Source organism: Barbatula barbatula, assembly GCF_947034865.1.
Source record: "Barbatula barbatula genome assembly, chromosome: 8".
In the NCBI taxonomy this organism is placed as follows: Eukaryota; Metazoa; Chordata; class Actinopteri; order Cypriniformes; family Nemacheilidae; genus Barbatula; species Barbatula barbatula.
In genome coordinates this window covers 22,065,399-22,093,032 of record NC_136771.1, presented here as the reverse complement: position 1 = coordinate 22,093,032, position 27,634 = coordinate 22,065,399, and the positions used below count along the sequence as shown (strand labels likewise).

At 38.5% G+C, this 27,634-nt stretch overlaps 1 protein-coding gene across 1 annotated transcript in view; it reads right to left on the bottom strand.

Moving 5' to 3' along the window:
- Window positions 1-27,634, bottom strand: part of sdk1b (sidekick cell adhesion molecule 1b) — a gene marked incomplete at its 5' end in the record, with an annotated part of 158,331 nt that overhangs the window by 29,306 nt on the left and 101,391 nt on the right. The window contains 12 exons of the mRNA XM_079462738.1: window positions 207-444; window positions 2,220-2,370; window positions 3,417-3,529; window positions 7,707-7,840; window positions 8,410-8,601; window positions 9,877-9,975; window positions 13,854-14,049; window positions 14,262-14,377; window positions 15,701-15,882; window positions 17,184-17,324; window positions 20,311-20,458; window positions 23,628-23,764. Of these exons, the coding sequence (XP_079318864.1) occupies window positions 207-444; window positions 2,220-2,370; window positions 3,417-3,529; window positions 7,707-7,840; window positions 8,410-8,601; window positions 9,877-9,975; window positions 13,854-14,049; window positions 14,262-14,377; window positions 15,701-15,882; window positions 17,184-17,324; window positions 20,311-20,458; window positions 23,628-23,764 (1,847 nt within the window). The remainder of the gene's footprint in view (window positions 1-206; window positions 445-2,219; window positions 2,371-3,416; window positions 3,530-7,706; window positions 7,841-8,409; window positions 8,602-9,876; window positions 9,976-13,853; window positions 14,050-14,261; window positions 14,378-15,700; window positions 15,883-17,183; window positions 17,325-20,310; window positions 20,459-23,627; window positions 23,765-27,634) is intronic.

Here is a 27,634-nt window from a genome sequence, read left to right as displayed (position 1 = left end):
GTAGTCCAGGGTGCCCTAGAACTGTTTGCTTTTCGCAATTCTTCCAAATATCTCATTTTGTGTTCAACAGAGCAAAAAAATGTAAACAGTAAATTGTAATATGTTAGGAAGAGAAAAATGACAGGAGGGGAGAGAAATGACACTACAAAAAGAACAATTAAACAATCATTTTTAGACTTATAAATTCGTATTTGCTCATGCGTCACCTGACTCTTTCGTTTTGCCTAGCACTGGGCTGCTCCAGGGTCCAGAGCCGATGGCATTGAAGGCCTGAACGCTCAATTCATACTCCATCCATTCCTCCAGACCCTCCACTGTCACCTCCCGAGACTGACGGTCATTAACCGTCTCCATCCGTGGCTGACCGAGCCCGTCCGACCTCCGAACACGTACGCTGTAACCCACGCTTTCTGGATTTCCATTGTAATCTGCTTCTGCAAGTGGCTAAATAAAGGTGAAGGGCAAAGGCATCAAGGCAGGTGAGATTTTAATAAACCAACGGGCACAAAAGCACTAGGATACATCGTAAAAGAAATCCGAATGGTTGCATTTTATTCCGATGATAGCTTGCTGTGATGAAAAGCATAATTTAAGGAGCTATTCACCCAAAATATCTTGACATCCACCCCAGCTGTACTTGACAGAATCAGCGGACTGTCTGGGCGCACATGTGAATGTTTGTTTGTGTTGTGCCCTCGTGTGCGTAACTAAGATGGGAATCATGTTCCAATAACTTGCACGTAAAGGTCGAACTCAAGGGGGTGTACAGTTTCTTACTAAAAAGTTAACATTTCACAGGAAGGCTTTTTTACTCAGTCAGCAAAACTAAAATGTCTGTATTGACTATAGTTACCTGGAAGCGATATACTCAGCACTAATAGTATAAAACAGTATTGAAGGAGTTTCAACTATTGTGGGCGCACTATTGTTAAGTATAAGTCATGCATATCATGTTGAAACAATTTTTTCTTTTATTTTATAAAAAACTTGTTTCTATCTTTGTTTAATGTAACCACACTGTGTGACAAAATGAAATTGAAGTACCGTCTAAATCATTTTGGAGGTCACCATCACATTTCCATGGCGACTATAAAGTACATCTTAGTAGAAATGCTTTTCATTAAAGACATAAAAACGCAACGCACTTCAGTTACTTGAGAATTGTAAAAGTATAACCTTATCTTTAATGGCAGCTACATGAAAGTTTTAGAGCGAGCGTAATAAATTACTGTCCCGAAGTAATGCATTAAGCTGGTATGGGTCCCGAGGGTCATTTTCGGCATCAGTACCCCCCGAAATGTGTAGCGGGCGTTTTGCAGAAGTGTTTTTTTTTAGATTAAATGGAGTCCTGTCTTATGAAATGACAGCCTTCGTGTTTTGTGCCTTCACAACCCAAATTCTTCGATCGCTCTTCAGGCTTTGAAAAGGTGAGGGGGGAAAAAGGAGAAGTGAAGGAGAAAATAACAGCAATTACACTTGATACTGACAGACACTACGTCTCGTCATAGCAGGAAAACAGAAAGGAAAAATAAGCTGTCAAGCTCTTTCAGTGTTTCCTCGTCTATAAACTGAGTGCACAGAAGTGCAACAGACTGTATTTGTGATCGTATCTTTAAGTGTGCATGTGTAAATCACTTTCATTTGTTGCGTTTCTCTATTTATGATAATGTTACAGCCCGTTCACACCAAATCTAGATGCGGTTTAATCCAGATTGCTTTTCCTCAATAGCAACTTCGCACTTCGAAGTCGATATTTAGTAGAAGGGCACCAACTGTAGCGATGTTAAGTAATAATTAAATCATTTAAACTACAAATATTTGTTATTTTTATTTTTATAGACAATTACAATCTGAGTTTGCATTATGACCTTTCCAACGTGATTACGGGAAGTCGTGAATGCGCAACACGGTTGGGTGAAAGCTGTGTGTTTGTGGTTAAAAAGTAGTATTTTTCTTAGAAAATAATTAATCGTTTCGCTAGAAAACCCCCTTATTCAGCTGCTGGTGAATCAGTTCGACCCCCATTAAATCCATTATATGGAGGAAGATCCGTAAATGTTTTCCTCAGAAACCTTGGATTCATTTCTACAGAAGACATAAAGACAGGGACGACTTGGATGACTTGAGGGTGCGTAAATAAGCATAACATTTTAGTTATAAATTTTCTTATTTTATTCATTTGAAATTCGTTTTTAAGAGTGTATGTGACCCATTCTCACCTCCCAGCGAATCCTCAGGCTGGTTTCAGTAGCGGACAGCACGTTGAGGTCCGCGGGGGCCACATCTGGACTGGCCTGGAGGGTCTGCATAACACCGGACGGTTGACTGAACGGACCCGAACCCACCACGTTCACCTGACTCATCCTGAACCTGGCACGCACGTAAAAAAGGGAGGGAATACAGCATTTTTAATCTCCTGGTTTTGCTCTTGAATAGCGACAGAACAAGGGGTTTTGGACAGGATAACAGATCTCTGCAGCCTCTGATCATCTGTAATCCCTTTAGGACAAGATAGTGTGCCGAGAATCAGAAGACCATCTTTCCACAGGACCTTGAGAAAATCAATTAAAGAGAGAAATGGATCAGGGTAATGGAGAGAAGGCGAGAGAGAGGGGGATGAAGCACCAAAAACTAAACCTAGTAACAGAGAAATGCGGAGAGATCTGGGATTGCAACGTTGATATTGAAGCATGCTGAAAAGTAATGTAAGTCATGTATGTTGGATGCTATTCAGGGACACTGCAGGGAAAATAAACATTATGTCAAAGTAATTTACACAATCGGTTCCAAATGGATTCCAAATCCATGTGAATTTCTTTGTGGTGACTGGCCTTTCATTGTTGCTTCCATGTTTCATTTCTTTCAAACATGAAGCATCAAGATGTGTCCCTACAGGTTTGGCGTCTGTGACGGGATGCGCGAAAACAAGCATGACACGTTATGATGTGCCATATTCAAAATGAACAAAAATGAGATTTGACTGGTACACAAGATTTACAGAAGTTCTGTCTATTCAAAGGCAATCTCACAAAATATTCTCAAGGATTTCTTTATATTTACAGAACAAAAAAACTGAAAAAACATTTCATTGCAACAGAATTCGTATTTTTGGGTGAACTATGCCTTTAAGGCTATATAAGAACCATTAAGATTACTTTGGTCAATCCGAATCAATCTCAAGCAATTCATGACTATTTAGGAATTTTGTTTAGGGACGTGGTTCATTTGTATATATTTTTGGTATTTTTACAATTCACATTTTATACAACATCGCTAACTCATAAAATAGCTAAATTTTCTTGCAACATCAGGTTGGCCAATCAGCTTTGACCATCGTCACCAACAATACACAAGCCTGGAATTACATCATGGCGTAATCTGCTCTTATCGGCAGGTAAATAATTGAAAAGCCTCACCTGTATTGGGTGAAGGGGATGAGATTAGGAATCTCCAGAGAGTCTCCAGAGATTGGTGGATTGTCTCTCTCATACAGGACCTTCCACTCCTCTGCCTCCTCCGCAGTGCCCACCTACAGCCACACAGAGTATATGTTCGGATTGCAAAACCACCGCCCACTGCATACTACACTATGCATACTACTTGAAAACTTTTGAACAACTATAAACACAGAAAATGAAGTAATCTCATTCTCTGTTAAATGTATACCTTGAATGCAATTGTTTGAATGTAAGTCACTTTGGATAAAAGTGTCTGCCAAATGCATAAAAAGTGTAAAAGCAGGCATTATTCCACAATAAAATCCATTTACATCCGATTTTGTGTAAACCTGTATTCTCAATTGTATGACTTCGCAAATAATAAGCCAGAATTCAGAGACTGCAATTTATATCACGTTGGGTTAAGTTGTCAGTTTTGTTCAGTCACTTTAGAAAATGGAAGGTCAAGTTGCAACCAAGTGCATTGTGGGATACAAAATAAGTGCGGCAAAGTTATTAAGGTATTTTACAACTACCACGCATAGTCTACATTTTGCATGCCACATTTTTAGCCAAAGAAAAAAATCCTGACATTCCAAATGTCTCAATATACATTTTATAATATTATGACAAAATAAACTTTATTCAGACGGGAAAATAAAATAGCGAACCAAACTGAACTGCCTGTAATGCACACTCCCATCACTGTGACTGCCTTTGTTTGTGTGCACTAGGCAATTTTTTCCGGATAAAAGCATGTCGCCACTCACATCTAAGAGCCTGAAAAGGCTGTTTTCATATCCACCTTGATCATAATAAGGCTGTAATGAAATAATGAGCTAATGAAAAACTGTGCATCTCCAACATCAGAAAACGCTACATAGAGACCGGTCATTATATTGAAACAAAAACTGCTTATCATTTCAAACATGGCACAGTCATGTGACTCTCATTTTTTCTCTCGGAGAGCTGCTTCTGTTTATTCATCAAGTAACCTGTGATTAATATCATACGGCTCTTTCCTATCATTAACGTGTAAAAACTGTCAAAATGCTTGAGAGGACCATTTTGCACATTTCTATAGCGTTTTATTCCCCTTATAATTACATACAGATGGTAATATTTTACACAAGTCATTTTAATTTCTTACCTCTCAGCGATAAATCAAACTAGCTGATTATTTATTCTAACTGTACCGTCAATATTCACTTGCTTTGCACATCAACTCAATTACAGCTCTTAGGGTCACAATTTTAATGGGACAGTTCACCTAAAAAACGTTTCTGTCATATTTTACTCATCTTCTTGTCCTTTCAAATATTTTTGCGTGAACTGTCACTATAAAACTCTGCTTTCTCACGCAGATTTAACTCATATATGTTGAAGGTGGTGATCAGAGAGTTGGTCTCTCTTCAGTTTCTTTCAGACTTTTACTGTTTTGCTGTTACTAACATAATCTGGGTTTCCATTCAGACGTGAAGTTTGCAATAAAAGAAAAAATCGAACACAAAACAGTTGCGTTTCTATCAAGTTGTTCAAGCAGATTTATTTACAGATGTTTTTCAGATCTTTAGCTGACATCTTACAGATGTACCGGTGCTATATGGGAAACTTCTTTTTGCGAATTAAGGTACTTTTGTAAGGAATATGGCATTTTTATTTCTCGTTATTGATGCAAAACGTAGCTATAGTTTTGACACACTGCTTTACAAGACGCCGCATGTTGGATAACGTAAATCGCTTGTAATAGACGCCAAATTGGCGTAATTTGTGCTATACAGTTTAAACAACGTTCAATAGCTTAAAGCAGCGGAAGAAATTCAGCCATGAATGAGAATACGTTTCTAGCGAAGCTTCAAGTCCACGCAAACTAAACTCGTAGGAAGGAAGAGAGCACGCAAGCGATTAAGCGAGAGATAAATGAGAGAGAGAGAGAGAGAGAGAGAGAGAGAGACAAGCCATGATTCCCTCACACTGACTTTGAAATTTATCTAAAAGAAGTATTTATACAATTTAAGTCGAAAGCAACTTTTTCAAAAAAGACAATAAGAAGAGTACTGCAATTAAAAATGTAAGTGTTGGAATATATGCTATATTTACATATACATTATTTAAAAAATATAAGTCAATCAATTAAAAAAATAATCTGATTAATCAGAATCTTTCTGTGATTAATCACGATTAATCGCACTTAACATTATTGTTTTAAAATATACTTTTAAATGCTAATATTTCACATTTCATCTTCAAATTCATGTCGAAACAACAGATTTCTTGAAATGAAAGCCAACATTCTGATATTAGTACTGTAACTGATAAATTGTCTCTAATAAATTGATTATTTTTTGTTTATTTTAACATTAATTACAGCCATTCCACATTATTGAGAGCTGTCATGTCTAGCAGGTAGGAAATATACAGAAATTGAATGAAGTTCTCAAACACTTTACAGTCTTTACAGCTAAATTCTAAATTAAATACAGAATTAAAGCTACAAAACACATTTAATTTCTCTTTTCTTTTGTTCTTTGATTAACATTAGTGACAGGAGTCACAGCAGCAGGTTTAAGAATGCGGACCCTTTAAGAGCTTCCGCTCGCAAATCTGACGCCTCTCCCATTTTCACGACTCTCTGCATTCATTTAAAGTTGTATTTAACAAGTTGAAGTCTGTGCTTACGAAAATGCTAGAAAAAACTGGCAAAATATTGAGTGGTTTTATTCATTCAAGCACAAAAGAGAACTTAATACAGGTGCGTTGTCTAACAGATTCTGACAGAGATTGTATAGACCAGACTGGACCTCGCGTTGCGCTTTGTCGCATTCTACAGCTAGAATCTGTCTATCTTCATTGAACGCATCAAAGAAACTGTTTTAAATCCCGCTTAAGTGGTTTAAAAACCTGTACATGAATAAAAGCGTGATTATATAATGGATAATCAAAGGATGACAAAATAAAAGGATGCTGCGTTAATTGCATTAAAAAATGTAAAGCGTTAACCTGAAAAAATGTATTGCGTGTTCTAAAAAATATATATTTTCAAAACATCACTGTTATGCATTGATCCAGTAATCTTTATCATCATCGCGATGTGTTGTAAAAGTGATTTACACAACTTTATCCATTATTATTGGCTAAACTCCTGCATCATTCGTGGTAATCTGTTGCCGAACTGCTTGTTACGCCAGTTATGGTTGACATATAGTATGAGTCCAAATTAAGTATTTACTGCTCTGAAGGAAAAAGAAACTCAAAACAGGAAGAAAACCTCCCCTTTCAATGAAATGTCGCCTTAATATCGAGTAACCCTACGCTGAAATGAACAAAAGATCCACAGAGCTCGCCCAGACAAGCATGTATTCCGGCAGCCTCCCATTTCACCACAAGAAAGGTGAAAAGATCACAGAAGGAAACAAAATTGGCATTCGCCCGGTCCGTCGTACAGCTGCGAGGAATTCAACTGTAAAAAACGACCCTACACAAGTTGATTTCTAACCCATAGACTTAAGACCCCATTAGTCCCACCTCAGTACCTCAAATCTTCTCCCCTCACCTCCCACCCTCCTGCTCTCCGTCGATTAAACAGTATTAAAGACGGGTGCCCAGAAGAAACGGAGAGAAAAAACAAGTGGGTTCTCATTAGGAGAAGTTTTTCTCTTCACGCCGCACGGAGTTGGGCGCCATCCAAGAGGGGCTTAACACGTATGCGTGACCACGCGCACACACAGATGCGCATCACACCTAAAGGGGCCGGGAGACACGGTGCATGACATCTCCTTAGCCTTCTAGAGCTATGTCAAACGCGCTGTGTGTGTATGCGCGCACACGTTTTCTCCAGGGGAAGATGTTTTAGTGGAAGAGCAAGCCTGTTTGTCCCTAGAGATGAAGTACCTGCCAAACAACAGCATCTTCAGTGGAGCACAACCTGCCAGACAAGGGCATAACACATAAAAATACACGCACACAAACACACACGCTCACGAGCACACGCTGAACAGTCATAGCATGTTGAGTGGTCTTGGCAGAGAGAAGATTGCCATTCGTGGCAAAGTTTACAAATAAGCAGAGATAAAATTGCCATTCGCGGCAAACCTTTTCAAATGAAAAATTGCAATATGGGACATTCGGCTGAGGGAAAATTCTTATTTGTGGCAAAATTGACTATTTTGTAGACAGACGTTTTGAGTGAAAGATTTTTCATGGATTAAATGGAACTACCAAAAGATTTGGCGAGAGAAGGAAGCGTTTAGCCAAGTTGCAAACAAACACACATCCACACACCTGTCCTTCCACGATCCATTTGGAGATGGTGGTTTTTCCATCACTGCCGGGGCGGAACCTGATGGTGGCGGAGCGAGGACTTATATTGGAGTTGACCAGGTTCGACGGCGCGCCGGGAAGCTCTGTTCACAAGCGGAACAAAAGTATTTACATTACAATTGGCTCCGAATTAAAACATCTCCACACTTTAACCGTCTAGCTTCTCTCCACCCTGCGTCTTCATTATCCTTCAAAGCAAACTCATGTAAATGGGCCCATAACTCACTGCAGAGTCGATTAGGTTTTGTGTACAGCAGCGTTGGTTGTGTTTGGGTATATGATTAATTGGCAATTAAATGGATTGATAATGATATTTGGGTGGCTCATTCAACAGTAGATAAAGCTCGTTCTCTTCTGACTCCATAGCATATCAGTGGGAGATAATGAGTGTAGCTTGGCTTTTGGTCATCATCATTTGTTTCATGTTCTCTCACACACGCGAGCACCGTCCCAGGAGCTTCGTACGGACTCCCCGTGATGTATTACAGACTTACTGACTGTGTCTCGGCTTGCTGGCTGGTCTATGTGAAATATGCACCCCGCTGCAGCATCCTGCTTCACGTGTTAAATTTCCTCTTGATTTTGAACGCTGTGCCTATCGCTCATTGTCAAATAATCTGATGCAGTTAAGTGTGTGTTTGAATGTGCAGACCTGGAGGAAGTCCTGTCGAGATGGTCGACGAAGTGGCCGTTCCCGTTCCGGCCGGTGTTACTGCGGCCACCTGCAGTGTGTACGGGGTTAGCGAGGTGAGCCCGGTGACTTTATACGCCAGCGTGAAGTTGGATAGGATGTGCGTAACGCGGGTTTCGTTTTGCCCTGCTTCCTCCCAACATAAGACGTAGCCTGTGGAAAAAAGTAGAGATAGCGTTCGCATACTGTGGGCGGTTACCTTTTTAGCATCCGATCCATCATCAGACTTTATTAGTGACTGATTTGGAATGCAGAAACTCTCTTAATGGTTAGTCAGATGAATAGTTTGAATTCACACAACAGACTCGACTATTGTGGCTCACAGTTGGCTCTAAATGACATTAGCGTACTGCTAAGCTAACACAACACATTATTACGCACAAAAATGCATCAAACTACAAATATTGGGCATTGTGTTGCAGTTTTCAATAAAGAAGATTTGTTCAATTTATTATTAGTATGTTCCTTGAATCTCAACATTTTGAATGTTGCATTGCATTCTGAATTGGCTAAATTGACTTAATTTGTATAAAAGAAAATGTATTTTATAAATAAAATACAGGGTAAATAGAATGTGTTCAATACGCTCCTGGCCGAAAAGAAAAATGTTCAATACAGTGTTTATAAAATAAATGGGGGGCCTTCTTTGAAACGGGCCTCCGAATTACAAAGGCTGCACACTATCCACTGTACCATCTGGTGTACGAATTCCAGAAGGTTACACAGATTGCAGCGGTACGTTTGTTAAAGATCTGCAGATCAGAAAACATCAATTATGTAAAAACATGTGTTAAACATCTTAGAAAAGTCAGATTTGCATACATTTTAAATCATAAACATCTTAAACCCATTTACGTACAAATCAGAGACGTAATGCAGATGAGCAAACAACCAAAAAGCTGTAAATGCAGACGTCAAATAAAAGTCTCCCAGATGTGTGCTATCGGGCCAGTATCGTCTCAAATTCATTCTTTTTTAACTGGAGCTTCCCAAAGGTAAAATGTTGTCTAATGCGTGACACAATGCAAGTCAATGGAAGTCATTTTTTTAACAACTTTGTTATATTTGCTTACAAGAAGTCTGATAGACCCTCTCTTCTGCTACGTAAGAAAAACCGATGAATGCATAAAGTGTCCAGCATTGCACACTTCATTTTTTCCGGTTAAATCCAGGTAATTTAAATGCATTTATTCCTGTTGGAAATGTCAACGTATACATTTGAACACTATTCATACTACTAAAAGGAGCATAAAAAGTGCATACTGTAACTTTAATTTGGGACAGCGCTCGTGTGTGGGAAGCATGTGATTTAAAAAAACGTTTCTGTTGAGTTCCTGTTGCAACTGTGATTCATTTGTAAGTCGGTAAAAGAGTTAAATGAACAAATGCAAATGTAAATATGATTGGATGGTTATAGAATATTATCACCTGTGATAATGCCATTCTTGTCTTTGGGTTCCTGCCAGCTAACCTTCAGAGATGTGTCCAGGATCTCTGTAAAGCTCAGGTGAGAGACTGGACCTGGTTCTGTAACACACACGCACACACGTCCAGCTCAAGATGTAGTTTTACTGGACAAAGGCCAAGAGAAACATACACAAGTGTGACTGTAGTCTGTATGTCACAAATTGTAAGCATTTAAAAAACTACAAATGTTTGGTGTAAATTACATTTAAAACAAGCTAAATGATTTATGGTTGTGAGGTTACATGCTTGAGACACCACCATACTGAAGAATGTAAGTGTGCTTTATGGCCGCGTGAGTTAGCTTTAAATTTACACAGGGTGCATTGTGAATCCGAAGGTCACCTATAGAGATGTAAGACAGAAGACGATTCATCTTTAAACAACACAGCTTTCTGTAAGGGGATATTAAACCATGAATACACAGTAGATTTATCAACGCTCTCATTGCTAGCATATGCACGGTGTTAGTTTGACTGGAACAAAGCTCATTATTTATTTGGCAGTACTTTAGATGCTTTGAAACTCGCTTATGGTAAAGGGTTTACCCTCGGTCCACGAAAACCTTGCCGTACTTTTTGACTATAAATCTGTATTTGTATTACTAATTTGTTCATACATATACATACCAAAAAGTGACATGTGAGATCGTTTGTGCTTTACCTTCTACCCCTGGTGTAAGCGTTCCATCACAAATGCAAATGGGCGAAAGCGAATTATGTATTTGTTGGTAATTACCCTCATGCGTTAGCAGTCATTTAGTGGTTAATCAATCATGTGTACAAACCCCGCAAGACAATAAATCCGACAGACGAACATGACAGTTGCCTGAAAATCTCCGTGCTTAATGTGTGCGGATAAACCTTCAATCTCATTAGATCTAACGCGAGTGTGGCAAACTCTCGCGCCCCAACTGTCAAGCGGACCTTATCAGAGCCGGTCGTCACGCTAGACTGACAAGTTAATCAATCACCCGTGCTTATGAGAACGCACGAGTCCATTTAACTGACTGCACTTCATTCGAATCCCAAATCAAACTCTTTATTCGCTTACGTTTTATAACAACTCATGTCAAAGTTAAACAGCTTCTTTTCGTACATCTTTTCTTTAGCTACAAGCACTACATTTTACTTGAATGTTTCCATTCCGTCTGTACTTTAAAATACTTTAAAATCGATTTATTCGCTTGCGTTTTGTACGTTCCGACAAGTTTATTCACGTTGTAGTTAAACAACTTTTTTCGTACATCTTTGCTTTAGCTACATGCGCTCGGTTTTACTTGAATGTTTCTATTCCAGTCTGTACTTTAAAGTACTTTAAAATCGATTTATTCGCTTGCGTTTTGTACGTTCCGACAAGTTTATTCACGTTGTAGGTAAACAGCTTTTTTTATGTACATCTTTGCTTTAGCTACATGCGGTTTTTAAATTATTATTCCAATCTGTACTTTAAAAACAATTGTCACGCCCTGTTGCTGAAGACTTTGTCCCTTCATCCGTGTGTATATATAGCCCTTGTGTTCAGCAGAGGGTATGCATTGGCATACCGTCCCAAGTGAACACGCCGGGACACGCCCCCTTGAGCGACAGGACGAGGTCCCCTGAGTGGTAAAACACACAGGAAAATGGCTGAGGGCAATAGGAGAAACAATGAGACATAGACTAAAACATGCAATTATTGCTGAAATTACAAGCAGCTGGACTCAACGGTGAACCTTACGGCTTCCCTACGACTTAAAGAGGAATCTGGTGTTCCTGGAGAATAAAATGTTGTGCGGAATTGCATTTCCTGGAGTGTTTTGCCACTCATGGGGGCGTGCTCAAGAGGTGTTCACGTGGTAAAGTGACGACACATGCATAGCCTCTATAGTCTGGTGTGAATCATTGTTGTATGTTTTCCGCCGTGTTTCCGTTGATCTTGGAATTACCCTTATGTGTTTTTGGGGCAGTTTCCCAGACAGGGATTTAAAAACCAGGACTAGGCCTTAGTTTAAAAAGCTAATTTAAGTACTGTTAGCAAACATTACTTCCTAAAACATAACTTGTGTGCTTTTTGAGACAACACAAAGGCACCTACTGCATGTGGATCCGGTTCTTGTTTTCCTTCTGCTTTCCGTCAACAACATATTTGGTAAGGGAACATTAATAAAATAATCTATGCTAATAAATGTAGCGAATGTGTAAATTTTCGAGTACTTTCTTCATGGAATAAATGAGGAATTGAATTCCATTCAGTTGGGCTCTTCAGCAAAACCTGAATTCAGTTCTGAATTCATAAAAATATGAATTGCAACAACTCAATATATTGCCTTTATTTGCTAAATGTATTTATTCTTGTTCGCTTTGGCGACATAAAATGTGATCTGCTTAAATCTGATTTCATTTCATTTGCAGTCAAATTAAACCATCCAAGAGTTTTAAACAACCAGAAAACTTCAATCAAAATATCCAGCTGCATAAATGAAACGAATTTGGTGTATTTTGCTAGCATGAAAACGTGGCTACACCTAAAACAGAATAAATAAAAGCCTGAGAGACGGGAAGCATCTGTGTACACAATGATTTACGTTTATCCAACCTGTTGGTCTGATTGAGCTATTCATATGAAACAAGCTCCTGCGGCTCCCCAGAACAGAGAAGACCACAAGCTGTTATCATCTGATGAAAATTACATTGTCTGTTAACAGCTGCACGCGTGTATTAGCTCGCTCGTGCGCAATAGGACAATCAATACCGAGCACATGCGAATTGACTAACAAAAGTGATCCTGCTGCAATAATTGCAGGTAAGCCCAAGCCGACTCTCCGCGCCTGCGGCGTGGCACAAAAGCGGAGCTGGGGTGGCCAATATATATTCGGCCAAAAGGCATATCAATAGCGATGTAAAAGCACAATTACGTGGCAAATTGCAGTATGCATAGTCGAAGGGCCAGATTTCTCCTCAATATTGATTCTGCAGGCTGAAATGTCAAACAAACAGGCTTGTTTTTGCAGCGAGATATCTTTCTCGATGCTGGCTGGACAGCTTTGAAATAAAGAGCGTACTGTTAGTCGATCACCGCCAATTAACTACCGACAGACTGACTGTAAGTGTGCGTGGGGATCCGCAAGTTTGCCGAGTGTCAAAATCGGAAAAGAAAACATTGTATCCCTGAGGACTATTTAATTGCTCAGAGGTTGCTCTTTTATGACTCATGATATCGGACTAGGCTAATTGGAGATCTCAGTCGTGTTTTGATGTATCAACTCTCAGATGTTCCTCGTGAATGAAACATTGAGTTTACACAGATAGATCTGACTGGGAGTTTCAGACATGATCTCTCCTGTAATACATGCGAGATTACTACGGAGAAAAAAATGAGAATCAGGAGATTCGGAAAATGTTCTTTCGAATAGGATGCACCCAATCCCATTGAAATGAATGGGTTGGTTTTCAGTAATGATAGGTTAATACTCCGTCAAGGGCAGCGTTGGGTGTAACTAGTTACTGAGTAATTAGTTAGTGTAATTGAATTACTTTTCCCTTAACAAAATGTATTATATTATTTTTCTGTAATTGAATTACAGTTACTTCGGATGTAATTGAACTAAATACTGTGTAATGTATACCATAGTGGAATTGACATTCAAATTCATAGTCTAACTTTAAAATGCATTCATGTAATACTTAAGTCAGTTTATAATAATACTTTATGTAGTTTTATATAATGTTGTGTCTATCCTTGAATCACTTTACTAATCGATGTTGATATAGTTTGTAGAAAGTAATATAAAGTAGTTCAATACTTTTTGGAGAGAGTAATTTGTACAGTAATATATTTACACTATCGAGTATGTAACTAGTAATAAATTACTTTTTCAGAGTAACTTACCCAACACTGGTCAGGGGTTAGTATGTGTTTGCTTGCCAATAAGTTAAAGTAACTTATTGGTATGTACTCACTGTCAGCATGTGTCTGTATAAGCTGTGGCGTGCTAGCTGGGCCGTCGCCAGGCGTGGTGAAACAAAGCACCGCCGTTTCATACCATGTGAACTTCTTTAAATCGGTAACGTATCCATAGTGACGTGATCCGTGGAACTCAGGAGCAATAGTCACCATGGTAACGCACTCTGGACAGTGTTCGGGCCACACCAGCAACTACGAGGGAGACACCGACGAATACGAATTAGATGTACAGTAAAGGTTGAGCTTGCAACATTAAAACCTAAAGGTCCAACCAATTGCTCTCTACAATGAGAATGTCCTTTTTCCATAAATGTACTATTTGACTATGAATCTGTATTTGTATTACAAATTTGTATACACATATACATACCAAAATGTGATATGTTAGATCGTTTGTGCTTTACCTTGTACCCCTGGTTGATGCCATTGATGAACTGTTGAGGTGGCGGCGTCCAGGTGAATTTGATGGTGGTGGAATTGACCGCGACAGCCTCCGCGTCTTGTGGGGGCGCTGTGGGCACTGCAAGACATTCGGTCATATAAAAAGAATTATAATTTTGCACTTGACAGTATATGAACAGTTAGGGCACCTACTCTAAGCACCAGTTACAAACCGAACAAAGAAATGTATACAGATTTGGACTCGAAGGTGAGTCAATGATGACGTTTTTGGGAGAAGTAAGGTCACGCCTTTTAATAACAGATTAGACATCACCCAATTGGAATAGACACTAGTGATTCATCCTGCAAGGGACGTAAAAGGACAACACGTTGCTCTTGCCCACATACACATCCAAAAGTGTATGACCTCAAAACTGCTTGCAAAAGTGTGGAAAGGGCTTTGTTGACAGTGCACGAAAAAGGTTCTTTTAATTAAGATCGTAAGTCTCTATTAATCTCTGCAGGAATATCATTACGCCGACAGTAAATAATATGAATAATCGCGTCTCAGGAAACTCAGAACACCCCCCACACATTTTCTGCGCGCACGGGCACACAAATTCAGACATATAAAGCAAATTAGATTAATTAATGGCCAATGGTCAGTGTTAGCCCAGAGACCATAAATTGACTCTTCTTTTAGATGACCAATCCGGGCAGTAAAGCCAGCTAATGGATTTTATGGTTCCCATGGTTACGCTAGATCCTTTATGATATTAGCAACCTGACGAGTGTCTTGCTGCGGTTCTCGTGATACTTCTTTTGGTTTTATGTGTCTTAGTTTGTGTCAGTAGTTCCCCACGTCGTTCGGTTTAAGGGATAGTTTAACCAAAAATGATAATTCACCCTCAGGTCGTTCAAAACGTGTAGGACTTTCTTTCTTCTGTGGAACACAAAATAATATATTTTGAGAAATGTCTCAGTGGTTGTGTGTCCATACAATGGAAGTCAATGGGAGCCAGTGTTCTTTGGTAACCAATGTTATTCAAAATATACAAATAATTTTTGGGTAAAGTACTTCAACTCAAGTAGTAACGGTCACAAAATACGCTAATGTTCTTCCGTTGGGATTGAACCCACATGGCGTGACAAGCGATACGGTTCACCACTTGGGGTACAAAACAAAGTAACCTAAAGTATTTATTATGAAAACCCCTTTGAGAGTAAAATTGGTGACGGCCCCTGACAACCATCAAAGCACGACCTGCACCAACCGTAGAAACATCCACCGTGAATCTCGGAAGTTTAGTCACCGAGATTTTTTACCAAGGTTAAAACCAAAGGGAACTATTACTACTTTAGTTAAACCATAGTTAACTGTTGGAATAGTAGTTAGAACAATGTTTTGCTTGGTTGTGTCTGTGTGTATTTGTGTATATGGGTGTGTGTGTGATTGTCTTACCTCCTTGCAGTGTGTACTCAGTGACAGACTGGCTGTACACCCCCAGACCAGCTCCAGTGTAGGCAGCCACTTGGATCTCATACTGCGTCCAGATGATGAGGTCTCCAATCAGACAGTAATTAATCTCTGCACTGGTGATGTTCTTCAGCTGAAACTCACCGGGCAGACCCGCCAATCTATATCTGAGTGGGAGGAGGAGAGAGAACGTGTTTTTTTAGGAGACATTTTTGCTGAGAATGTGAGAAGGGTGTGCTTGTGCACAGCGTGTTGCTAAAGTCTTTTGAGAGCTTTTTCTTGTGTTGCGATTTGGAGATTTGCTGTGGTTGTTTGCTAGTCTAATACATTCTAGTCTCTACATTCAAACATTTTTGAACATTTTCAACCTTATTTTCAATAAAAAATTAAACCCTGAAACAGGAGATGCTTTTGAAGCGAAGTTAATTGTGTCCTCTAAAATCTGAAGGCTTACGTAAATGGTATGAGCTACAGTAATTCTGACAAATAAAATCTCGTATCATTTGATGCGTGTCATTTCCTATAACATCAGACCCGCTCAAAGTTTGTTGACATTTAGGATTGATGGTTTTCATGGTTTGTATAAGACTTTTTCAAGATCAACCTCAATCCTATCAGCTGGTGATCCATCTGATCAAGCATCTAAAACAGCTTGGACCAGCTAATGACAACAAATGTCAAGCTCGGACCCACAGATGTTGGTTTGAGTCAGATCGGCTAGCAGATTTTGAGATTTTGTCGAGGTGGCTGTTAATGTGTTCTGGTCATGTACAGCAAAAAATTCTCTATTTACAGACATTTCTAAGATACTATAGAGCACTTCATCGGATAATATAATATAATATAAAATAATAATATCAACTATTTATATTTCATTTAAAATATTTTAATATGAATTTATATAATTTTTGATTGTATAATAATTGTATTAAATAAACAATTTGGCGATCAATCATATTAAATGGGTCCTATAGTTTTGTCACATTTAAAGAAACCGTATGAAACATTGACATCTAGCAGTTGAGCTTGGTATCGCAGTCTAAATTCTAAATATTGGAGAGACAAGTTTAGCCACGAACAGTTTTTCTCGGTCTCTTTCACTTGTTACCTGACATAATCTACATGCACTATATTATTTGGGAATGTGTACCGGAACTTAAGGGCAGCACATGAACACGCGCATGCGCAGTAACGTTTATTTATGTTGTCGCATTGAAACTATCTATTATTCAGTGGGTGTTAATAGCGAAGCTATCTTTTTACAGCATGTGTGAAGAGAGAGAAAATCATTCACACAATGATGCGCACATCGATCCAACATTTTCATACACGCCCATCACATCCTTAAAGGGAAAGCTCACCCAAAAATGAAAATCCAGTCAAGCGTGGATATTTTAAGAAATGTCCATACAATAGGGGCCATTATAAACGATGAAAGAATTTTCGTTTTTGGGTGTTTATTTTATACCTGAGCACATATCCTCTGAGGACTCCATTGAGCTGTGGCTCTGGGGGCGGCTGCCACTGGACCATGATGCTCTGATTGGTTCGTCCGCTAGCCACAATGTTTTTGGGAGGCGCGCTGGGTGGTTCCTCTCGCAGCATCAGCCTGACAAAATAAAAGCGTGAGATAACATCATGCGAATCGCATCATGAAAACGAGCTGGAGGTTCATCTCTGAGATTTCTCCTAGAATCCTGTATACGTTCTAAAAGTTTCATCGCTTGTAGGGTAGCTTATACAGTAGTTCTGGAGAGATCGATCCTTCTGGTGTCTATAGAGTCTTAAATAGTACAGAAAAACCTTGATATTCACTCAAACATCTTTAGCTTAACCCGGTTCTATAAGAGTGTACAGGAAACTGGAAAAACATATCTTTTGATTTTTACGCTGATCCTTCTAAAGCAAGCAATTGGTTGTTTATTAAAACTGCAAGGCTTAAAAGTGCACGTATATTACATTCTTTCACATGAATATTGTATGTTTAATAAAAATGGGATTTGGCATAACCCTTAAAACCGTCCATCAGCCCTTCTTGCTTACCGTGGGGCGGAAATATAGTTTTTTTCCCAAACCACATGGGAACAAATTAAGTATTCAATCGCAAACAAGTGAGAAAATCATTTATGATGTTAAAAATGATGCTAATGTGATGAAAAACTTAACAACGTTATACATTTTATGAATAAACTACAGAAACTGCAAAGTCTTTTTTACATTCAACTGCGTGAACTAGCAAATCCTCTATTTTCTTACCATGATCAATAGCATGGGTTTTGGCACTGAGCGTCTGTCTGAAGAATTTTAGAGACTGTAGAGTCCCAGAGCGGGCGATAAACAATCCAGGGCTCTAATCTGCGGTTTAAAGGTTATTAGCTTGATGAAGTGAGCAAACCTCATAGTGCCCCAAGCAAGCAATCTTGTAGGAAGTTGCTAAGTCTGACTGATGTTTTGTCAAATAAACAATTATCATCCTAAACCAATATAAAAGCAAAAAAAAGAAACATTCGTTTTAGTCAACCATCGGCCGTATGAAAGGGGCAGGTTGGCAGACGTTATTTAAACTTCAGTATTGTATCTCTGTAATTCAGACACTGACCGCCGCGGGTCTCCTTAGAGCCATCATATTAAATATGCATATGTTCCAAAAGGTTTATATGTTAAAATGTCCAAATACTCAAAACCTTCAGTGTTATTTGTATATAACAACATATAACAGTTAACTTTGTTTGCAGTGTGCCAAATTTGAATGCACCTCTACATATAAAGCGACCTTTAATATTTAAGATAAGAACATTAATAAATGACGAAAAAAGAAAAGAATTATTTCGCACGTATTCAGGGAGTTATTATACTTTGTCTTTGATAGACCTAGGCCAAAAGCCGAACAAGAAGAATAGAGGAATCCGAGGTTTGAATTTTTCATATAGATGATGAAGATCCAGACATTAATTGGAAATGAGGCCAAAGCAGATGCAGTAGGTGCTCAAAATTTAATAAGTGCCCTCCTCTCCATCAATATTAGAGTTTTTGTGTTTCTCTTCCTCTTCAACTGTTCCTCTTGTTATCACTGGGCATTTAAAATGAAACACTCAGACACGCGATAGCAGGTGATTTCTAAATGAGGTTCGGTCGCGCGTTTTTTCAGCGACTAAAATAGGTGAAAAGCATTTGGGAAATTCAGGTGACATGATGAAGCGATGAATCTCGCGCAGGATGAAAGCTTTTATGTAGAAGAAAAAGACTTGATGCTGATTGACAGTCTGTCCTCGAAATTGTAAGGGTCGATGTAAACATGCTTCAGGTACTTCCGGTGAGTGAAATCTAAACGCGACGAAACAGCGTACGGTACGTACAAATGATCAAAGGAGCGCAAACCCACTTTAGCGGCGATCTCCACATTAAACGCAGCCATTATAAGAGCGAGGGAGGCTTTGGCGCGACTAGCTACTATTCAACAGGATGTCAGTTTAATGGACACTGACTTGAAATAGAAGTGAAGATCTGCAAAACAGCATGACAAGCGTTTTCAACATGTCCTTGGATACCGAGCAGGCCATCTGCCTGCCTTTTAGCAAAACGAGTTCAGCTCTTTGCCATTTGAACCTTTTGTGGACTTTTTAAGTTCTTTAGGCATTTGGATTCCATTCGAAATGAAGTCGTTGTAAAAACGCAAACCGTACATAGTGTAGAACGAATAAGGGCCATGTAAGCTAACACGTCCTCTATGGCCAAGTTTAGATTTAAATGATTATCGTACGCAAAACTTTCCTTAAGAAACGCTCTCTCACACCTCTAAATATAGTTTTCTGTTTTTGTGTTAATGTGTCTCAATCAGAGCGTTTAATGTAATTCAATTACAACCGTGATTTCTTTTCATAGGGTTCAAATGTTGTCCTCACACTTCAGTAACATCATGTCTGAGGATGTCTGCGTGCTTGTCATATGTCATCTCATGGACCATTTGATGCACACTAAAATAGCAAGGGTTACTGAATATGGCTCTTTTTATTGCTCTAATCGGATTGGCTGGCTGCCCTAGTTTCTGCGAATGTGCAACATTTTCGCTTTGAGACAATGAATGCATTAAACGTTGAACTCTTTGTAAAGATTAAAATCTATATTATCCGAGTTTGGATGATTCTGTAAATATGTTTTTTTAGTAAAATGTTGGATTTATGAGTTTTGGCAGATTCCATTACCAAGTTCCTTGCGTGAGTGAGCACACGGTTAATACATTTCTTTCTGAGTGTGAATCTTTATAAGATGTTCAAGGGTTTTGTTTGAGACAGTTTATAGGAAGTAAACAGCGTAACCTCAGGCACAACCGTATATTCTGATGTATCTGTCAAACAGCAAGAACTTTTAGATAGACGGCTACAAACACTCATAAACCTTTTATCATCTCTTATCGTTTCTCAAAACTTCTTTTTACACCTTGATTTGAAAAACGTACTACTTCTTCGCATGCTGGTCTACTTTTATATATTTATCCATAGTTGGTCGCTCTGCGCCCCAGATGCACATGTCGGTTAAATGGACCAGATATGCCAACACTCAAAGTCTTGCTTTGACTAGCATGTGTATCAGTTTACCTGTTTGTCTCGGGGCTGTTCTGTCCACGTCCCACCTGATTGACGGCACATGTTCTGAACTGATATGTCCTGGCCGGTGTCAAACCACTGACTAACAAACTGGTAAGTGCAGGGTTAACGTCAGCCATGTAAACCTTCCACGGCGAATCTGTAACACGAAACAAAAAAGACACAACTAAGTGTTGCGTTATATGACGCAGATCAGGGGACTCACAATATAATACGTAACACGGATCAACATTTGTACAACTACAAGTTCCCATCTATTTTAGCCATTTTCTTTCTTGAGTTTTTAGAATAAACCATACTCGTGTAAAGGAAATTAAATTAATCATTATGGACTGGTATGAATGATTTAAAGGTCCAGTTTAAAAAATGTAGCCACATCTAGTGGTTAGGTTGCGAACTGCAACAAACGGCTCACTCCATCCCTGGCTGAGACTAAACTAAGACATCGTCACGTCAGCTTCTCTGCTAAAGGAGATAACATATTTGTCGGTTTAGGGCTACCGTAGAAACAAAACCATGTAAGGGGACCTGCGGTGTATGTAGATAGCAATAGCTCATTCTAAGGTAATAATAAAAACATAACGCTTCATTATACAAGATCTTTATACACCTCTGAAGATATATATATGTATATTATATTGCATTTCTCTCAATAGATCCTCCAAAAAGTTACATATTGGACCTTTAATAGCAACAATCTGTTCATGTCATGTTTAATCACCGGGCCTTTCTGTGTGTACACGAAGAAATGATCAGATACTCAAACTACAATTCATGTAAAATGATATCAAATGTTTACACTTAGATCGAAGACAGCAGGACAGCATTATTTGCTTTATCATACACTTGTTAAGGTTAGTACCTCAGGTCACTAAGGCTTGGCTAGCCGAGCGTCAAAGTACATATTTCAAGTAGGAAAGAGGAAGAGCCTGTAATTTTCATTTCACTTGTTTTATTTGATTTATTGTCGGTTGTTTGAATTATCTCTTCCTTTTCAGCGGTTGGGTAAATGATGGATTTTACTGTGCTGTTGGTTATTTGGAGGGTGTTACTATGCACGATGGCCTATGTGTGTGTGTGTGTGTGTGTGTGTGTGTGTGTGTGTGCGTGCAGTACATTAAAAATGATGGCGAGCAGATCAATGAACAATTTAGCTTGAGAAACCACTCGAAGCGGACCTGAGAGAAAAGACGACAGAAACTATGAGGAACCGTGAAAATAAATCATAAATTCAAGAGGAACTGTAAATATAAAGGCACCGGGGATGCAAATGAATATCAATGCCGACAAACATACAAACACAGAATATCTACTGTATGGGGTTTCTGTTGAATTACACATTTAGACTCAATTACGTGATTTGTCTGATAAATTTCATCAACAGTATTCAATAGAAAAGTCTCTATTCATTCTTGGTATATTGCTCATTTTATTCCCATATTATTGAACATCACCCAAAAATTAAGATATTTTGAAGAATGTTGTTAACTGGCACCCATTCACTTGCATTGGTTTTATGTCCATACAATAGAAGTGAATGGATGCCGGCACGATGACCAACTTTCTTCCAAATATCCTCTTTTGTGTTCTGCGTAAGAAAGAAAGCATTACAGATTTAAAATAATAATAGAAATGATAGTAGGGTGAGTAAATGATTACAGAATTTTCATTTTTGGTTGAACTATGTCTTTAATATTCTGTGTTTTACATTTACTGTATATTCTGACATCATGTAGAGCAACCAATCACAATTCAGATTTTTTTCAGGTGAAGAAATCAGACGACTTCTAAAGCGTTTACAATTTTGTGTGACTTATGTAATGTAGTTCCCATAAACCCAACAAGTGGAAGATCTAAACTACTCGACTAGTCTGTGCATCCCCTAGCATCTTTGTGCATGTGTGAAGGAAAAAAGAGAAGTTCCACCACATTTTTCACTGTCTTTCCGTTGACAATACGCAAATCAATCTCTCTCTCCCTCTGCATTTCTCATCACTATCTGTTTCGGCATTAATCTTCCACCTTTCCGGCTCAATACAGCCCAAACAAACCGCCTCCCACTATAGCCTCCATTACAATCAACCGCTTCTGTTTTCAGCCATTTCAGCCTCTCTGTCTGTTTTATGAGCTCAGGAAAGAATACAGCGAGAAGAAAATGAGAAAGCGCATATTCAGTCCAACAGACTGGCTGCAAACCAGCTTAATTGAAAGCCGCAGCTAAGGTACATTAAGTTTAATAACCATATGTCAACGCTCACGTAAAAGACACACACACACTTACTCAGGGGGGTCATGCAACCATTTTTTATAAGGGGGCACAGTGTGCACAACACACAGAAACATGTCCTATACGTACAAATACATACATTTAAAACCATATTATAGAGAATATAGAATATATCTTAAGCGTATTCAAAACATCTCACAAATCATTTCGAGAAATACATTTAAAACACTATTTGATTGATGCATAAATCTTCCCAATAAAAACAGTGTCTTAAGGTAAATGCATCAGTCTGGTGTGTTTTGTATATCTGCATACAATTTTGTGCTATAGTAGTTAAAGTGAAATTCATCCCATTATGAAACAAAAATATATAATGTAATATATTACATCATACATTCATTTAAGTGCAACTTTATATTTGAAAATTTTTAATTTTGTATGTATTATTCAAAATTTTGTATATATTATCTTAACTAAAACACTACTCTATTTATTTCCAAATATATATATTAAATTATTTTATGTATTATTGATGGTTTATTAAGAGGAAACTATATTTTCTTTAAAAGTATTGTCGGTCGTTTCACCCTGAAATTGAACTGTAACATATAAGTTATTCACTTTAAACGATGCTACCTGTATGCCAATTGCCAAGAGGTGTTTGACAGCGCAGACTAAACCAACTTATCACAAGAGCAATTTGAAAGCATCTGGAGCAGTTGGTTCTCACAGTAGTTTGTGACCAGTTTGTGGGTCCAGTCCTCCCACTCCTGTTTGGTCGCAGGATCTAAATGAAAGTTGGTGACAAATGCTTTGCCTAAACGACGGCGCCTATTAGCATAGAATGAGACTGAATGTCTTGTTTCGGGGACGCGGGTGTTTCCGCCAACCGAGCTCCCGACTGAGCGCAGATGATGATAACATCATTACCCAACGCTGTTGCTTCTGTCGCGTTGAGCTCCTGCACGTGATCAAAACAGCGATACAGTTTCTTCCTATAGAATCATGCAACTGATAAGTAGATGTCTAACTCGTCATTTGGAGGTTGCGTGCAAAATCTGAGGAGGGAACGTGCACTTACTGTTCTCAGAGAGTTCAATGATGTAATGCAGAAGAGGGCTGTTTCCGTCAAAGGGTCGAACCCATGTCAGAAGAACCGTTCTGCTGTCCGTCTCATTCAGTGCTACCAGCAGGTTACGCGGCGGATGGGGAAGTTCTCTAAGGAGAGAGAGAGATTTAACACAAAAACATTCTGTTATCCTTTGCACACTCTCAGTTTGTTTCAAACCTGTATACGTTTTGAAAGAATATCTGGAAGAACGTTTGCAACCAAATAGTTCTGGGGCACCATTGGCTACTATTGTAAGAAATAACTACTATGGTAGTCAATGGTGCCCCAGAATGGTTTGGTTTCCCGCATTCTTCAAAATATCTTCTTTTGTGTTCAACAGAACAAAGAAATGTATAGAGGTTTCAAACAACTCAAATGTTAAAAGAATAAAAAAATGATTTCCATCTGTATGATATTCTGGTCCTCGGCGATCAATTTGCCATATTTATGATTTCATTCTACCCTGTTTATCATCCGTTGGTCAGCACTAATAATCAGTATTGTTCTGTATCTTTAAATGCATGTCAAATTCCTTTGTAGAGTTGCAACTTTGTTGCTGTCTGCACTTTTCAAACTTGCTTCTAGGGGTCTTTGGACGCCAATTGGTAGGCAGGTACCACCCAATAAACCTTTCGCAAGCAAAAAGCGTTCTTCATAGCTGCAAGGGGTTCTCGCTACTGTATCTCAAAAAGCTCCTTAATAGCTTCTGAAAGTTTTTTTAATACAAATTTCTTTTTAACAAAAAGTAGATGGAAATTTTCTATATTTTGGATATTTTCTGAGTTACCAAGTTGAATGGTAACTATTTTCAATGTAAAATCCTTGTGTCAGGTACACCAAGTATATTCTGTATACAAAAAACTATAGGCAAATGAATTCATGAGTAATATAATGCAATTGTAAAACACTGTCAAAATGAAATGGTTCTTTCTTTTAATGTTTCACAAAAGACACGGTTTCTTCAATTCTATTGCAATATAATCTCTTAAAGGTACAGGTTCACCCAAATATAATAGCGATCTTGTCATTCAAAACCTGTATATTTTTTTCTGTGGAACAAATACGAAGATACTTTGAGAAATGAGTGCTTACCAACATTCTTCGAAATATCTTCTTTAGTGTCTCACAAAGGAAAGAAAGTCATACATGTATAGATTGACATGGGAGTGATTAAATGAAGGAATAATTTGTATATTCTTAGGTGAACTATCCCTTTAAGAAATGCGACAATGGTTTTACAACAGTCACAAAAAACCATAGCCCCACCACGATACGCATATATTAATTATGATATTAGCAGTAAGAAGATTGTAACAAAAATGTTAATGTACATTTTTTTCTAAAGGGATATAAAACAATTCTGTCTTTACTCAACACTTCAGCATAGTTGTCTGTCCAAATATTGGTTCACAAATACACCTAAATACACAAAACATCCCCTGACATTTAAAGGCTAGAAACTGTTAATGACATACGTAAACACGTGGTAAATAAGCACACGTGTCTTCTAATGCATGAGATGAACTACAGTGAAATCCCATTAGCATGTGAAGCACAGCATCCCCTTCAAGCGTCTGATGAGTTTCCTTCCACTAAATTTGCTGGCTGTAATATTAAAGTTAAGAGTGTATTGTGGTGCTCCGTTATCTTAATTCGACTGTCGAAATTATTATTGGTATTATTCAAATTGCATGTGTTTTCAATTTATATCTCATAGTTTAACCGCCAGTTTTTGGACGGCTCTTTGAATGTAGCCTAAAACCAGTTTCTCCATCAAAACAACACAGCCTGTAACGTCAGCCCCTTTGGGGCCAGAACAACAGCGTGATAGAAGTTGTGGCTTCTCAAATCTCATTCGTTCCGTTTCAACATGCACATTGTCAGTGAATAACAATTTGTTGTCTTGTTGAGAAAAGCACAAAACCATAGAGAGCTTTCTCCAAATATCTTCATTTGTGTTGTGTATAGATTATGAATGAGATGAGGGTGAATACATGTTGACAGACTTTATTTTGGGTAACATATTACTTTAAATGGTCTTGTTTCGTAATTTCAACAACAAACACAAACAAGACAATTTAGAGACGGTAGGGTATCAAAGTAAAGTATATTTGATTTGCTGTTTATACGATAGTTATTATTTTCTCTTGTGATAAGAGAAACACTCGGGAGTTCGTCGGCCTGCGGTCGAGTGTCTTAAAATAAAACAAAAGCTTAAACCTACTGTATTAGACAGTGATGAGCTATTTTTGGCACGAAAGACATGTAAGCATAAGTATCTATGAATGCTTTGAAAGCAAACCTAGATTTGGTTGGCAGTGTTTTTCTTCCTTACCTTTTATACTAATCTGAACCCACAACCTTGCCGTTGCAAGCATAATTTCCTATGTGGCGTCTTTCCTTCAAAAAAATGTATTACACCGTCTTGTATAGTCAGACTGACAGATAAACTGTTGCTCGACTTAAAAAACACAGCAGCTAGGTTTTAACTTGACCCTCTCCGGTTTCTACCCCCCGATCTTTCCGAAGAAACGGGGCATTTTCATGACCTTTCAAAGGGAACGTTTGTGTACATTTCCTATTGACCGTAGCGGCAGTAATTAATCAAATGATGGAGAAGAGCGTTTTAACCGGGCATATCTCCAGACGAGCGGCGTAGACAGGCACTCTTTCGGCATTTTAAAGAGCTGAATCAAATGCCTGGAACTCAATATATTAGTGGAGCGATGCTGTACAGTCCCGGTCAAGTTTGCCAGGTCACGGCATACGTATGCATCATCATAAGCCTGAAACGGCCTGCAAGATACGCACCTGTGCAAATAGAGTTCTGCACCAAATTTTGTATGTGTATGTGCTGTAGCCTGATTTGCATCATAAGTCAGTCTGTGATGACGCTATTAGCGGAGCCGATTCATTGTTAGCAGATCACCCATCCTTGTTTTGAAAAAAAAACAAGCAGCTCCCTGTTCGACGTGTGTTTCTTTGTTTATATAATCGACTTAAAATATTATAACATATTTCCTCTGCATACATTCGTATTAAAATATACACAACTCAATTTTCAGCCATTTAGAAGCACAAAGTAACATCTAAGCCATGTTCACGCTTTACTTCGTTTTTGAGGCTGCTAGCATCTGTTTTACATTATAATCCTTTGGAGTAAACCAAGTTTCCAGTTTTCTTTTTCGGCAGCTCAGAGCGTCTTTAGAGGTTGAAAAAAGTTCAACTTTTCGGAAACCTTTTTCACAGCTAACCATTGACAGAGACCTGTCGTTTCCATAACAATATGCGAGGAACGTGATTGGTCTAAAAGGCACAAGCTTGAAAAAATTGAAGGGCGGCCGAAAAACCCGTTGGAGCACAGTTATTGCATTTCTAGCGAGAAATTAGCATTGTAGTTTATAAATATGTGATTGATTATAGCAAAGACTTCCCTGTTTATATGAAGCCTGTCTTTCTAAGCTGTTTCCTTGCACAAATGCTATCTTTGAACATTTCTGGCTGCTATTTGTAACCACAACTCTGCGATAATATTTTTAAAGTAAACTTTCAACTTTCAAGTAAACCTCAAATGTGAACACGGCGGGGTAAGTTAACAGGACAAATATGTACTAAAAACTGTAATGTTTTGCATTTGTGTTTCTTTTGTTGAAAACAACATCTGATCTCAGATCGCGCAGATCAGCGAAACGAATGATGATTTTTCTATGGCGTGCCCACTTTGTACAAAAACACTGCGTGCCTGTGCACATATCTAACACCTTTTGAATACCCTTGATCGGCGTACTTTTTTTCTACTAATTTGTATGTTTTTCTGCAAATATGAATTCATACGTAAAAAATTAAGCTACACGTACAATAGTTGCGAATTTCTGTGAGATCAGGATAATACTAGTTTGTGTTTTCAGGCCCCCAAAACACGATCGTCGAGTAAGCGGCCACAACGCCTGAAAGGTATAAAACTTTTATTTAAGAAC